Below are 16368 nucleotides of genomic sequence, written 5' to 3' on the forward strand. Positions count from 1 at the left end.
GTTCGATGAGAACAGGCGGCCTACACTCCGAGCACAGTAGTTTATTCACATTGCACATACTCAACCGCCATAACATAGTGCTTAACCTCATTAACCGCTATGCGCCCCACGTCTTCTATAATAACGCGCGCACTTGAGCTGACTTTTTATAGAACAAAGGACCCAGGCATTATACGTGCCCCAGATCTGAGGAGAACAGACGACAGAGACTCGTTAGCTAAATTTTGCGATGTATTAAATTGCACTCATCCACAATCATAGACGGGTATGCGCCATGCGCCCTCCACTAAGAATACGCGCACTTGAGGTATTTTATCATAGTGCTTGGCCCATAGGCACGATACCGAACAAAATGAAGGAAACTTTTCTATAAGAGTGTCTCAGGAGCCACACATCGGTCGATAAGCAGTAATATACACAGACCCTTCTTAAAAAAACTTTTTTTCCTGTTGAAAACTCTCGAGAAAACTCATACTGCACGCTTCTTGTCTAAGCTTACATGACATCCTAGTAGTATAGAGATAGCACACATTTTAATCAGAACACCTTTTGGGGAACGAAAGTGAAATTTTGTCTATAAGTTTGCCATTTTATCATACAGGAGAGAAAGAATTGCCACTTTGTAGTTACTTCAATTTTCTTAAATTCAAGTTTCTTTTACATTGATTTATTTCTTCTGAGACAAGACAGCACATCATTTTGGAGAATGCGCAAAATGACATGTCGCACCCTCTATCTTTTTGCTTCCTCCTTCATTTTGAACAGGTACTATCTGAACACTTGGGAATCGGGTCAACACACCCTGAATAATAGAGACCCAAATAAATACGGTCTCCACCACCTTTTCTTCTTTTTAGGTCCTGAAGAAAGCCCATTTGACCCACGAAGGCAACCACAAGGGCTGAAACATGTCGACCTTTTTTATGGACATTTACAGTGCGTGAGATCACTAACCAATCTTCCCACGCACGACATAGTTTTTAATGAATCTCGAACCCAGACTGATTAAATATAAAAATCTGAATCTACGAGTTTTTAAAAAATCACTTTTTTGAGACCCACCTCACGACACACTTTCACTTTTCTCTGATCACTACTGCAATAACCAGTGGTATACCTCCGGATGGAGGAAGCATACAAAAAACGAACCCTATGATGATGCTGTCACGTTTTTAAGAGCAAGGCGGAGAATCAAGATACACCGCCATTCGGACTTGTATACGTGAATGAGGGTTTTTTTATCGGTACACTGCACGGATTTTGCAAAACCCTGGTTACTCAGATCAAGTGATCCATTTCCATTTGATATTGAACTTACGATTAAGGAAGCTGAATGGATCACAGCCCCTTCTTTCTCCCCTCCTTTGATTTAATATACACATCCCTGTGTGCCATGCCCACCACCTACACTGCCCTGTCATACATCAGCCACCCCTCTAGCTGGGTGCCCTATGCCAGTGGTATGGGCACAGGAGCATGAGCCCTGTGCCCCTACAGTAGTACCCAGGTCCATTCCTGGGCACTGTAAGTGCAGTGCTGCCATTTAAAAGTACAAAGTGTTGAGAGCTCGTCAAACACGAACTCCACAGCACCATAAAAGCAACACTGAAGACTGAGAAGTTTGGTATCGAACTTCTTAGCACATTAAACCCGCACTGATGCCAGTGTGGGATTTAATGTACCAAGCACCACAGAGGGCATCTTAGAGATGCCCCCCGAAACCTAACCTACAATCCACGTCTGGTCTGGGAGGCTGCCTAGGCTGCCACACAGCAGACATGTTGCTGGACCCCTGGGTAGGAGAGCCCCTGCTCTCCTGGGCCTGCAACAATGCACATCCTGGGCGAGGTGCTAGATCTCCTCCCCCAGGATGGACAGGGGGAAGCTTCAAAGGCATGCCGCCTCTGTGAGCTTCCCCAGGCCACTTGCAGCCCCCACTCTGGCGGGAAGCCTGGCCGGAAACCCCAAATAAGGACTGGGGATGTGCCAGCCTGCCAACCCCACCCCTCAGGTGTGGGAGGCGAGCTGAAGCATACTCCGGGCGCTCGCCATCTTGAAGATGGGAGGCCCTACCCAATCAGGACTAGGCTACTGCCACCCTCCCACAGGAGAGTGGCAGAATAGGGGGTGTACCCACCCCAGGACAGGGACCCATTGGTCCCTGCCCTTTACCTACCTGTAACGCCCCTAAATCTAGTATTTAGGGGCACCCTGAACCTTCCTTCCCCAGATTCCAGATTCCAAAATACAAAGAAGAGCAAGAATAAAGAAGACCTGCCATGCAGCTGCTAAGAAGAGGAAGACACTAACTGCTTTGGCCCCAGCCCTACCGGCCTGTCGACCCTTGAACCTGCTCCTGCTACAACCCTGTACCTCTTGTAGCCAGCAACTTCACAAACCCCGGAGGACCTGGCTACCTTTTGACTCTAAGCATCTGGGGCTCCCATGAGCAGAAGCTCTGCTCAAAATCGGCTTCTAATCCCTTGCATCAGCCCAGAACCGCAAACCCTGCACACTCTTCACCCGCCAAGCCTGGCCTGTGCCAGAGTAAACAAAGACCACAAGGATGACCCCCCAGCGACTGTGACCCCGAGTCCGGCACCCAAGGACTTCCCTCGACGCTCCTGACGACGCCTGCAGCCTCAGAACCAAGTACCCCCCCCCAACCGTGATCAACAGAGGGTAAGATTTCCCGACACCAAAAGGCAACCCTGCACCCGGCGCCCTGCGGCCCCCTGTGCCCAACCCCGGGGTACTTACCTATCCTCCAACTACCCAACTTACCTCCCGAAGTGGTGGTGGCACCTGAAGAATCTTCGTCCCCGAGCTTGCAGCCTTTTTCCAACCAGGAGCTTTCCCATTGAAATCAATTGAGCGCCCGAAGGCTCAAAAACACCCTGCACCCAGCCACCCGAGTGGCCCTGGCAGTGTAACCTCTACACCTATCTACTTCCCCATTTGCCCTGAGCAAGTGACCAGGAGCCCAGCTCCCACAGCCGCGTGGCTTGCTAGTCAGCCGCCACCAACCAAGGCCCCCCCTGCCTCCCATAGGATAACATTGGGCCTAACTCACTCTGCACCCGGCTGCCCCTGCGCCGCTGAGGGTGTAACAACTGTACCTACCTGACCCTGGGAGACCCCTGAGTCTGTGCCCAGAACCTTAACTCTGCCAGTCGAGTACTTACCCAAAAGCCGATAACTCAATTTTCTCCATAGGGTAACATTGACTGGTTCCTCTTGAAATTTCTTTTAAGTGTGGAGTTTCTAACACTTAAAATATTCACCACAAATCAGCTGAGTAACGAAAACGAAAATACTCCCCTACTTTTAGGAGAGATCCCAGTGCTGGATCTTGGTGCCCAGCACTGACCCTGAAAAATATTCACAACCGTACTTACCAGTAACCCAATTTTCTTCCATAGGAAACCATGGACTGTTTTTCTGTGAAATTTCTTCTAAGTGTCGCTTTTTGCAAACTTGAAATATTCTTGAAAAATCATGCTAACTGTGAAAACGTAATTACTTACCTGTTTTAGATAGAGGTCCCAGTACTGAGTCTAGGCACCCAGTACTGGATTACAAAAGTAACGAGAACATACTATACCTGCAACTTGAATTTTCTTCCATAGGGAATCATTGACTGTTTTCTATGCGCCAACTTTTAAATTAGCAAAATATTGCCTAAAAATCATAACAGTAACTAAGTCGACTTTTATCACTTATCTCTTAGAACTGTCCCAGGACTGAATCTAGGATCCAGTCCTGGAGTTACAAAAGTAATCCTGAAAGTAATCTATTGCAAATAACTTGAAACTTCCATTGAACTCAATACAATATTGTGTTTGAAATTGAGTTGCCTATTGCAACAACTTGAAATTATCTACAAAAACCAATTGCATATTGCAAAAGTATTTACCTAAAGCATCTCATTCTGAGAAAGTATATTTTGATACCTATTGTTGGTTCTAAAAATAAAACAACATATATATTTTTTTATTTTAAACCATTGGCCTAGAGTTCAGTTATTGAGTGTGTGAAACCATTTGCTGACTGAGTGTGTACAACAAAATGCTTTACACTGTCCTCTGATACTGCCTTACTGCTCGACCAAGCTACCATTTTAAAGAGTAAGGTTATAACTAACTTTAACCTCTGCCAAGCCTCTGGGGACTGTGGACTCTGCACACACTGTACCTATTTGGGAACAGTATATACAGAGCCACTTTCTCACACACAGTGACAAGGGTGTCACACATAGTGGAGGTCTGAGATTGATCCCCTTTCCACTGGGAACTGTATCCTACCCTGGCGGACGTCGGACACTTTATTCACGCTGGGTTTTCTACCCCCTCCCCTCACCTCTTCCCTCCTTCAGTCTTCTGAGTGTGCCCGTGACCAAAGCACTCCTCTCCCCTTTTTGGGGAGGGATCCAGCATCTATGCCTTGGAGTCTCAGCGACCCAGCTGAGAGAGTCAACCGTGTCAAGGGAATTTCACATAACGGAGGACTGGGAATGACCCCTCTACCGCGGGGAACCATTTCCCACCCAGCCGGACGTCAGACACAGTTACTTCCTCGTCTCCATACTGTGTCTTCTATCCCCTCCCCCACCTCTTCCCTCCTTCACTCTTTGCCTACCTTCCCTATTCCTTTCCTTGCTCCCCTGAATTTCTCTTCCCCTGCCTACTTTGTTTAGCCTTATGCCTATGCTCCGCTTAATCTCCCTCCCCGCTACCCTTTTACATTACCCCCTTATCCTTCCACATGCCTTGAACCAACCGATGTAACCTGTAACGTATGTACCTTCTGTAACAATGTGTAATTTGTAACCTATGTAACTCGCCTCATGTAAAGCGCTCTGATACCTCCGGGTCTAGCCAGCGCTATATAAAACTCAAGTAAATAAAAATAAATAAATATACACCAGCTCAGATACATAAATATGGTCTGCAAGACTCTGACAGCTGTGCCCGTTGTGGTGCGCCTGAGGCAGACTTTCAACATCTAGCATGGGCGTGTCCAAAGGTATATGAATTCTGGGGGCAAGTTACCCAGGCCCTTACTGGTATGGTGGGGGAGCGGATAGAGTGTATAAGGTCGATCTGCCTACTGGGAAAGGTCGCGCACCTCAAGACTACACATCAACAACTGGTGGCGATTGCATTGGTGCTGGCAAAGCGTAGGCTATCAATTAATTGGGGAGGGCAGACCTGCACCGACTAAAAGGTGTTGGCTGCAAGACATGGTACACTATAGAGATCAACTTGTGTGCTACGCAGAAGAATTACCTAGCAGCTCCAAGCCGCGTGACATATGGGGCCCATTGACGCCTACTTGTTGCAATGTAATGATAACTCATAATTTAGCCGATGTTACACACATTGTCGTTTGTGGATTAAACTGCCATTTGTAATTTCATTGTCAAATGTAGGAATTGTCTGTATCAGCTGTATTGATTCATCTGACTGTACTGTATCAATGTATGCATAAGATGCTGATTTCGTGCTGTTACTTTTTTGAAAACTTTAATAAATAAAAATTAAAAAAGGGACACTAAATGGAAACATGACATATTTTCTAACTGCAAAACGAAAAACGTGATTTATGGCATAATGCCCAAAACTTTATATAGGCAAAACGAACCAGGAGAGAAGACGGTGAATAACACAGCACAAATCGAGGATTCGCAAAAAAACAGCTACTGCCCCACTAGTGAATCATTGGATAGACAACAATCATACTGAAAACAATTTGAGGTGGACTGTGTTATTAAAAGATGAGAGAGATCCCCGCGGTGGTGACTCGGACAGGAAACTTATGTAGAGAGAAGCAATGCTTATTGTTAAACTTAATACAGCTGTTGATGGATTGAATGAGTTATCAGAAATCTATAATTTGTGACACAAAATCATCCACTCCTTTGGAGCCTATAGTGAGCACGTCAACGTTTTTCCATGCTCCCTTATGAACCCACTAAACTGCTTCACAGTCAATACACATAGTTTGTGTGCCCCTACTCTAGTCAATCGAGAACTACAAAAGACCCCCAAACACATCTTTTTGAAGTTACGCCTTGACTGGAGCAACAGTTACCTTCCTACTGGGGTACCTATGACAAAAACAACTGTACTTGTGACTAAGATATGGCAAAGATATTTTAATGGTCTTGTACCCGTGATTCACACAAAATACTAACAACTTGTGTAGGTACCACAAATTTTACTCGGTTTTTCAAAACCTATATAAGCATTTAGTTGCCTCCTCGTCTATTTTCACTTTTATTTTCCAAATAACTTCTCATATGGGGCGGACTGACAGCACCTCCAAAGAAAACGGTAGGTGTGGCCACGCGCTGACGCAGCACGCAACTCAACACATTTACTGACGGAAGAACAAGCCATGTAAAACCCCGAAGCGGCTTCATTAGGTGCGAGAAGATGCTGGAAGTGTACCAAATGGAAACAAAGGTATGTGATTTGGCTGTTTCATTACCAAGCCTTATTCTCCAAAAGCTGGCTGTAAGGAGGACAGCATCGGAGGCGTGGTAGACTGGAAGGGGATAGGGAAAACCCGGACCCTCTCGCACAACCAGAAGCGAGCAGCGGTCTAGTGTCTATCAGAGCGTGTGGGGAGGAGCTCCTGACAACAGAGGAAGGGGAGGAGAATAAAGGCGACACCAGAAAGAGGCAGAGGCGAGCAGAGGGAGGCAGACGGCGAAACCTGAGAAGAACAGCGAGAAGGAGGAGGACGGAGATGGGGAGGAGCAGAGAAGACAGATTCTGAAGAGCGTGTTTTGTACGGCGTTCAAACCCAGTGGGCTGCAGGAAGGAGAAGACGCCCCGGGTCCCTATGCCACGGTCCTGGAGACGGAACGTGGCTCAAGGCGAGTACCTCTCAAGGGAGCGTTTTGGTGGGTGGGGGTGGGGAGATAGAGCATCCAGGTGGGAGCCGCCTATTATATCCTCCATGTCCCCTTTTCCCCACTATAGTAACGCTGGTGACGGTAGCACTTTCAAGACAAAACCCACAAGTCCATTACTGACCCCAAGTCTGTTTTCTTTTTACCTTCCCGCCCCACCGAGAGAGAGAGAGAGAGGAATCCGAAAGACCTGAACCTAGCCCTGACGACCCAGAGCAGAAACCAAGGGGAGGAGTTGTCCCCTGCAACCCTTGTGTTTTTTTTTTTTTCTTTTTTATGCCCAGAACTTTGGTTGTTCACCGGCTTACTGCCCATGACAAAAGAAAAGATAAAACACAAATAAAAATATGTGACACGTACTACGACGTATTGTGGTCCCTTGCACCCTCCCAGCATCCCTCATCCCCACACTGGCAAATAACGGACAAGCATGAACGCACATTTGATCGTTATGTTTTCAAATATATCAGGACACCCTGGCACATAAAGCACTCCTTTCGTTTCTTTCAGCACGCAAATTTAAGTCTTCATCCCTCTCTTCGTCCGACTCAGGACTAACGCGATTTAATCTTGCGCCCGCGCACAAGAAACGGCTGCAAAACACAAGGTACTGAGGCACCATACCTTTTCAGTAAAACCAACACCAAAACAAAAAAATTAACCTTTTGAAAACCTTTCTTTCCTTTTACCTTCAAAATTACAGCATTTTCTTCCAAACGCCATTTACCGAATTTAAAGTGAGTTATCTTCTACATTTTTTTTCAATCAAGCCCTTTGGCACAACGAGATTCACTCTCCAATACAATGTTCTCCTCCCTTTTTCTTCCAGTCACCAAGGACAACCTCCATACCACACAACACTGTTGCGTAAACCTGAAGTATGTGTGCCTTGTCAAATGCAATTCCACATCGAGCACAGCGATGAAACCTTCCTGTATGTGCCCACAAACAAGATTGCCTCAGTTTCCTATTTTGTTTTCTTCTTCTTTCCACTTCGTTTATAGCTCTGAAACTAAATCCATAGGACAATAATAAGATCTACTTTTTGCAAGAAATTGGCGAATCTAATTTGAACACAGTTGAATCCATAGGGTAGGTGTGGCTTGAAAAATTGGTGATGCAAGTGATAACATGAGCACTTTACCTTTCTTTTTTTCAGCTCCTTTGAGTTCCAGGTTCCGAGGAGTACCCCACCACTCTGTTTTTTGGGGGTTCGAAACGCGTTGACCACAATTATGATCAAACAAGTGAACAAACATTCACTATCAGCCTAACCCTCTTTTGCACTTGAGATTGACTTTTGAAATAAGACTGATGAAACTGCTTGGGTTACATGAATGGCACACTGTTTGTTCACTGCCCAGACCAGGGTTGCTTTGTTAAAAATAAGAAATAAAACACTGCATTTCCAAATAATTTGCAACCTATTTGGGCTTTTTCCCCCTCCCTCTTTTTTCCCCTTTTCATTTTTGTTATTTTTCATGTCTTGTAAATTTTTGGAACATGAGCTTGTTTATTCTTTTTTTCAATTGTATGAATTTTTTGTCTACGCTAGGTCTTGTGTCGTCTAATATATGTGATGAATACTATATGTAATATATGTAATGATTGTGATGTAATATGTGTGGTCTATGAAAATATTGATCAATGGACTATTGTGTCAACCAATGAGTTTTTCTTGAAAAATTTAATTTGATAAACCTTCGCAAAGTTACAGTTGCTGGTGAGATTCCGGAAGCAAGGGGTCCCTGACACATATACTGTGGGATAGCCCGCGCATTCAGTAATATTGGACACAGGTTATTGACGACATAGACAGATATCTCAATACACAGCTCCCGCTATTTTCAACATATGTGTTGCTGGGCCTCCCAAAACCATTAACATACACCTTTAAAATCTAACCGTGGCCGAAAGATTGGAATGGCGCTAGAGGTGGCGGCCCAAGACATCCTGGCCCACTGGGGCACCGAGACTATCCCTACACACACAAACTGGTTGCACATGATATAGCACATTTTGGGAATGGAGAAGTTCTCCATGTCACTGGCAGGGAAGGGGGCTACATTTCAGGAGGTATGGGGCGCTTATGTGTCGCTACTGTCACAAGAATTCCATGAGTTGACGTGTCGCAAGTATCTTAGACTCTTGTGTCTTCTAGAGGTCCCCATGCCAGCGCAACACTCGAAGAAAGGATCGCATTCACATATACACAATAGTTCACACACCGCAAGTGGGTGAGTGGGCATGGGAGGGGCGAGTGGGGGGTGGGTTTCCTTAGAGAAGCTATTCCTCTCCTTCTTTGTTTTGATCCTGTGTCAACTGCAGCTCTGCATGAAGTTTTGTTTCGCCTCTCAGTGGTTGAATGCCGCTGAAGACTACATCTGCTGCTGTATTAGTTTTAAACTTTTGGAATATACCAATAAAAGATTTAAACCATAAAAAATTTAATTTGAAATTCATTTTTGAAACCAAAGAATAAAAATTGTTTTTTGGTCACAATAAGTGTCACGTGTGATCTGATTGCGTAATATGTTGACCAATTAACTGGGTTAGCATGTTTTATGATGCTATATTTTGTTGATGCTAGGAGGCAACTCTATTATAGTATAGAATAAAGGTTATTTGCCCTGACTTTGGCGATCATTGGAAGACTGCCACATACATACTTGTGATGCAAGGAGCAATAAGAGGGGGGCATGGGAGCAAGATGCGAGCACAACAGGAACAGAGTGCATGAAACCACAGGGAGTTTACCACAGTCCTGGTTAGGCAGTCTCCCATGGATTCCTAGGTCAGGGTTGCTCCTAGTTCAGCACCTCTGCATTCCCTTGGGCTATGCCATCAAAGTACGAAGAGCACTGTCTTCATCAATAGTGCTCATGCACAGATGCGCAGTATCCTATGCCTGCTTGGATTCTACCTTCCCCTTTGCACCCCCAGCGCTCCTTGCCATTGGTGAAAAGCATGTTGGCTGGCTACTAGTATGTTTTTGAAGTATGTTGTAATCTCAGTAGAAGGAATACATCTCTTTAAATCACAAATAAGAAATGACTGATCAGGACTATTGAAAGATCCAGTGATATTTAATCCATAACAACCTTGTGGTAAGGGGGTAAAAAATAAAGTTTCCCTGTTTAACCTCCAAGTACTGTCTGACTCAGCTTGGCCAACCGTTGACTTCCTGTCTGGTTTTTAATGGATTTCAAATCTTTCTCCCTGTTCCTGAGTTAATCACCTCCCATATATCTACAGGTACAACTTGCTTCTGTTGACCTATGGGCTGTTCTAAGATCCAGGTTCATGGTATGCTGCTCGCATCTGTCGTACCAGCTAAAGACTGACAGTGACTGGAGAGTCTGCGACTCGGACACTGCTACTTCTGGCCACTTGCACTGATTTTTGGACCCACAGCAAGGAGCACAGTTATTTGGCTATTGAGAGACGTAGATAAAAGCCCATATACAGCTGCATTTAAATTATTTTGTTTTCACAATAATATGCACAATGTGCTTGAAAATGTTTTATTTACTACTACTGTTACTAACAAATTCCTGAAGGAGAATTAGAAACTCCCACATAAAAAGGGCTTTAAACTCTATCCAGTTTTGATCATATTATTAGCCTTGTGGGTGTCAAAATGTTATAAGCTAACTATTTAGAATCTGTCATTCCTCCCTATTTGATATTGTACCCTACTATGTTATACCTTGCTCTTTGAATTCTATGTACAGTGTAACTTAAGTATCAGGTGTTCTGACTGTATTGCAACCTCCATCAGCTCTCTCGTTGTACAGCGCTTTGATACCGTGTTGGTCATGTTCATGCTTTATAAAACACAATGATAGTTTGAAAGTGGTGCGACTGACACAGCCTCCAATTTTCACATTTGTATCTCTTATGACTTATTACTGGCTCATTTTAGGGACCCAATTACAAGTGCTGCCAAACCCACTGGAATCACAACCCGCTGGTTTAAAGGGGAAAAAACAATGTTTATAAAACATTTAGGAAATGTTCAAATAGTAAACAGGAAAGGTACCTTCCAAGTGTATCAAACGCTTCAAATATTTCTGCTAAAACGTCAGCTGTGTAATATGCAGTGTGATTACTGAAAGTGACTGAAGATGCCTGCAAACTGATCCATCCAAACAAATTATTTTTCTCCCCAAAAAGATTTGAAAAACAAGCATACACCATCAGTGGCATCTCCTACCATACTATGGGAGATGTTTCGAAAGGAAAGGGCATGCGACAAGTTATACAGTGAAAATCTGGTGGTCAATCACATACTTTCTGAAAACAGTAAGGAAAAATAAATGTAAAAATACTAAGCAACAGCAAAGGTCCACCTTAATATGCTGAGAATCTTTTCCAAGTGTTTAACATCTGTGCATGTTTCAATGAACTTGTAATCAAGATGGTCGATGGGAATGTTATAGGTTTTTGTTGTCCCGTAGTCCATTATGGATGACATCGCTGAAAAAAGAATAAAATTCATTTAGTACCAGAAATATACCTTTAGATATTCTTGTCTTAAAAGTGCAGGAAAAGGTAGAATATCATACATTCTGTAAAAGCTCTGCTTACTTACAGAGTTACAAGACGGCCTCACCAACAAGGTGTCCGTGTGAAAGCAAAAGCAGCCCTGATTTAATAAGATAGCATAAGCACTACAGAAAAAGGCAGTTGTAATGAAAATCAAATTTTATAGTATCAAGCACTGTGCCAAAGCTTGACCTGAAAATGAATAAACTAGTGCCTGGAAAGCAAGTTACGTAAAAATCCACTGAGCATGTTACGCCCTTAATATTATTTTGACTTTTCTGCTGTGCTGACTCACTGAAGCCTCATGAGCGCCTACATCTGACCTGTCAATCAGAGCACCAGGAAGGATAAGACACAAGTATATCATTCTTGGGGGGGGTTTCCGGAAGACCTGTACTTTCCAAGCCATTCAGGAAGAGAGCACTTCCTCCATATACATAGAAACAGAAGTAGCCTTTTCCTGTCAATAGGGGGCCAATGCAAATAAATGTAGTTTTTCAAGATTTACACTTAAACTTGTTAAATTGAAACAGTTTACTTTGAGCAAATATAAGGGATCTTGCTGATAAACAGAAAATATTCAGCTCATTAAAATTTCAGATAAGTAGGTAGAGAGGAAAGTGTAAGAAAAACTAATTTAATAACCTTGGGGGAAAAGTCTGTTTCTGTTCATCCCAGCTCATATTTTACTCAAGGTCTGTAAAACCTTCCTTTGGTGGGGTACCCTAAACAACATTAGTAATCACTAGCATAAATATGCTATGCAATCCCTGAGCCCATTGGTACGTCACCAAGGGGGTTCACATTGATGTCAAACACTGAAAACAATGGTGCTTACTTGATGATTCTGAAGTTAGACTCTTATTCGGACAGCACCTTATTCACAGGCTAAAATTTGCATCTTATTCGGCCAGCATCCTATTAGGAGGCAGCATTTTACTAAACATATTTCATTTACTGTGCCTTAAATAATTCAATCAACTCCATGTAATCAAACATAGCATTGTCATACTCAAACATAACACACATCCTTGACAGCTAAAAAGATTCAGCCTGACCCAAGTAACTTTTACATCAAGAAGTGGGCCAACTGTGCCATATTCACATGGATCCTAATAAAAATATCTACATTACTCATATGTAAACAGTCTGTGCTGACAAAAATGTAAGTCAACAGGTGGTGTCAAATGAATGAAACTTGCATCAATGCATACCTATCCAGTTATGTCGAAATAAGTAACCGTCAACAAGAGAGGGAAAGGGAGCAGTTGAGGTCCAGCATGCACGATCCTATGTATATAGCTAATAAACAAGGAGTGTGCAGTTCCTAATATTTCCTATGGGTGAAACACCATTAGTGTATCCTCAGGGAGATGAGGTCAGAGGAGTATTTACATTCAGAAGCGAGAGCCCTCACCCACCAAACAAGATGGCATGCTTCATCATCGGGCAGCTCCTCGTTGGGCCAGTACTGCAATGCCCAACTGACCCCTCAAGGGGGCTCTTTGCAGGAGTTCTTTTGTTTGCTTCGCAGTGGCAAGCCTGTTGTGAAGGTGCTGGGAAGGTGTAGACTGGAATGAAAGTCAGTGAAAAACAAAAATTGAAACTAACTAAGGGTGTCCACGTCACTAGTTTATTATAGTGGTGGTCCTTCTTAAGGGATAAAAACAATGTGAAGCAAGAAGGAAATTAATGTACTTCCTTGTTCTGAATATACTATTGGGTTCAATATCTGGTCAACTTGTTTCTTGCCGTAAAGGGAGTCAAGATGATCTGTGGAAATTCATCAGGACCTACTGGCATCTAAATATACACTGGATTGTGGCAAGAGTATTAAGTGGTGAGGCGCCAAAGACTCTAGCCGGCCTAAAAAGTATGGGAAAACGAGTATTTCTTGCTCATTATGGAGATACTGTCATGAAGAAAAAAGGTATTAAAGGCCTCCGATCCTAGCTGGAAAAAATACATGGCCCCTTAGGTATTGCAGGATTCAAGTCACCTCTCAGTGTCCGGATTTGCCTCTCAGTGCTTTGAGACCTATTTGATCACTGCAATCCAGGACTGAATAGTTTCAAATAAGCAACCATTCTTTGTCTCATGAAGAGCAACTTGGCTCACCAAAATGAATACTGATCTTGATAAAAGGAGTATCCGTCTATTTCATCTGTATGTGAAATGTCTGACGCAAGCAAAATTTCTTATAACAGGTAGCACCAAAGGGCTAGCCCTCAACAATACATTCCTAAGCAGTTATGGGCAAATAAGTAAACAAACTTGTCTTATAGGAAACCAAATTGGCTCGCAAATATATGTTGATTTCAAACATACTATAGTCCTCTACATGATCTATGAGGATTTAGCCAGACACAAAAACACTTACCACAAATCATGGGCTGACGGGCCACTCTCCATCCAATACATTCTATAGGAGTTATAGACGAATAAGTAATCATCTATGAAGATCAAATTAGTTCACTAATATTCATATTAGATGCTATACAATCTAAGTTTCGTAAAACATTTAGTACTAAAACAATTTTGGAGAAGAGAAAAAACTGTCATTTGAATTTTTTCTACATTACCAATGTGCAAATAAAAAAGTAATTGCTGTAGTCTAAACTTTTCTTAATAAATGGATCTTTCAGAGTAATACAGGGAGCCCTTACGTCACCTCCCCAAACCCATAAAGGGGGGGGGGGGCTCTCAGGTAAGCGTGAAGCTAAAGTTAGCCTCTTATTTGCAGGCAACATGTATATAAAACATACTCCATTTACTGAACCTTGAATAATTCAACCAACTCAATGTAATCAGACTTTAAATTGTAAAACTATTAATATTTTGTTATCAACATCTTCTTCCAAGGTCCATGAAGATTTAGCCTTAAACAAGCAAGGTTTCCACCAAACCATAGGCGACCTATTATTCCAGCCAATTCATTCATATATACTACAAATAATCACACAAATGGGAAGTAGCCAAAACCGTAACCATTATAATGGCAAATGCAGTACTATTTGACAGCTTGTTGGAATGTATTGGTTTGCTGTAGAGCTTTTTAGAATCAGGCGAATTGGGGTTTGTTATAATGCTGAGAGACCATACAAGAAGAAAAAGAAGAAATTGACAGATGTTTGGATGGACGTTCATGAACATGGATGTGGAAGGAAGAACAGACTAACTTCATGGATAAATGCTGGAATAAGTGACTAGCAGGACCGCTGCATACATACACCAGTCTTAATGGCACTCTTTATGAACACCCAAATCTACAGCACGTGCACTGTTCCACGAGTTGATCCAACTAAGTTGAAAGGAAAGGCGGACTGTTTTGGAAATGGGTTTGCCACAATCTGGTTGTGCGTTACCTGTGGATAGGAAGGTGATGTAATGTGCCTAACCTCTGGGCGGCCTGTGTCCCTGTAAGCAGCAGTTGGCCTTATCTCAGTTGACGTCTGTGTGAAGTGGTGTCTTGAAGTTCCAACACACTCCGCTGATTGAATTGATCTAGCCTTTTCCAGCTGCAGGATGAAACTGGAAAATCAGAGTTCCCGAGTGATTTATGCGCCCGACCTCTCGTAGACGTACTTAGTTCCGCAGGGCACCAACGTCTTCTCACCGAAGCCCTCTAATCTTGTATAGCGCCTTCACGCTCCCTTTACTAGATAATTGGTATCGTCCGTTTCCATAGGAACGCGCCAAACAGTTTCGAAGAAGGCCAGTGAAAGAGATAAAGGACTCCAGAGTAGACCACAACCAGTAACGCAATATGTACGCCACATGGCGGCCATCTTGGAAGTAGGATTATTCAGGCTCTAACATAGGAGAGTGATTGAAAGCTAATATGGAAATTGACAGCAGGACGCCCGCGGAAGGAACAAGGAACGGTTTGAGACATCAGAGATGCAAAACGCCGAGACAGCGAACAGATGATAGGGTAACCAGATTTTCAGACTCCCCCCCCAAAAAACTGACGGCCATAGACATACACATAGGATTAAATGCGTTCTCTCCTGCGCTCGCTCTTAGCAGTGATCGAAAATGCCTTAAAAAAGTATGGGAGCTGTGATGGCTATGCGCAAAGTTCGTAGGGTGAGTGAGAGTGGAGGTGGGGTCAACGGCTGGCTAAAAAACAAACTATTCTGTAACTTTATTCGGTCTTTCCCTTTTAGGCAATTACATCTAAAATAAGGTGAAGTGACAGAATAATGAAATAATTCTGTAGGAACACCGGTAGTTGAAATACAAGTATTTATTTCATGAATAAGGCCCATAAGCAGCCAGGAGAAGGCGTGACAGCACTGAGTGAAGCAGAGGAAGGAATGCACGAGTGTGCTAAGTACCTGGCGAGGATTCTAAATGATGTAACAGAGGCTGGGTAACGGTAGGTAGTGTGGTCCAGTCAAACTATGCTAAACTTTGCTGACAATATCAATTACAACATCTCCCTTCTTTAAAACAAAAGAAAACTAATACATTACATATTAGGAAAGCGAGACAATCTTCCAGAACTAGTACATTTTCCATCATATACATTTGTAGAACATGCACTACTGCCTACTGCAACATTTGGTTCTGTGATAGCAAAATTTATTGAACTAGCATCTCCAGCATTTGAGTGAACATTTGAGTGTCTGTTGCCCTCACTCTCTTTTTCAGCACAAGCATGTGCAGGAATAAATGTTTCTCTACTGGTGGAAGCGCCACAAACATTGTGTTCCAAATTGCGAGAGTGTTCCAGAGTTTCACGTTCAACGTTTTCATCTGAACTATTTTCGAACCAAAAGTAACTTTCCTCTGAATCTAAACCAACATTTCTAGCACCAACAATTAGATCTTTCTTTCCAGGTTTCAGCTTGATAATATCGCTTTTATTTCTCCAACCCAGTTTGTGCAAGCAAACT

General features: G+C 43.1%; 1 protein-coding gene across 2 annotated transcripts in view; it reads right to left on the reverse strand.

Annotated features, from left to right (window-relative positions):
* The window catches only part of SPAG1 (sperm associated antigen 1), a 1022992-nt gene extending 1007879 nt beyond the window's left edge, over window positions 1–15113 (reverse strand). The window contains exons 1-2 of one of the 2 annotated variants that reach the window (XM_085605177.1): window positions 14866–15113; window positions 11272–11398 (exon numbers count right to left, since the gene is read on the reverse strand). In XM_085605177.1, the coding sequence (XP_085461303.1) occupies window positions 11272–11396 (125 nt within the window). In that variant the 5' untranslated portion in view covers window positions 11397–11398; window positions 14866–15113. Of the gene's footprint in view, window positions 1–11271; window positions 11399–14832 lie in introns of both variants that reach the window. The other variant, XM_085605176.1, reaches the window with a different exon arrangement.
* Between the last annotated feature and the right edge of the window lie 1255 nt (window positions 15114–16368).

The sequence above is a fragment of the Triturus cristatus genome, chromosome 5_1, assembly GCF_964204655.1.
Source record: "Triturus cristatus chromosome 5_1, aTriCri1.1, whole genome shotgun sequence".
Taxonomy (NCBI): Eukaryota; Metazoa; Chordata; class Amphibia; order Caudata; family Salamandridae; genus Triturus; species Triturus cristatus.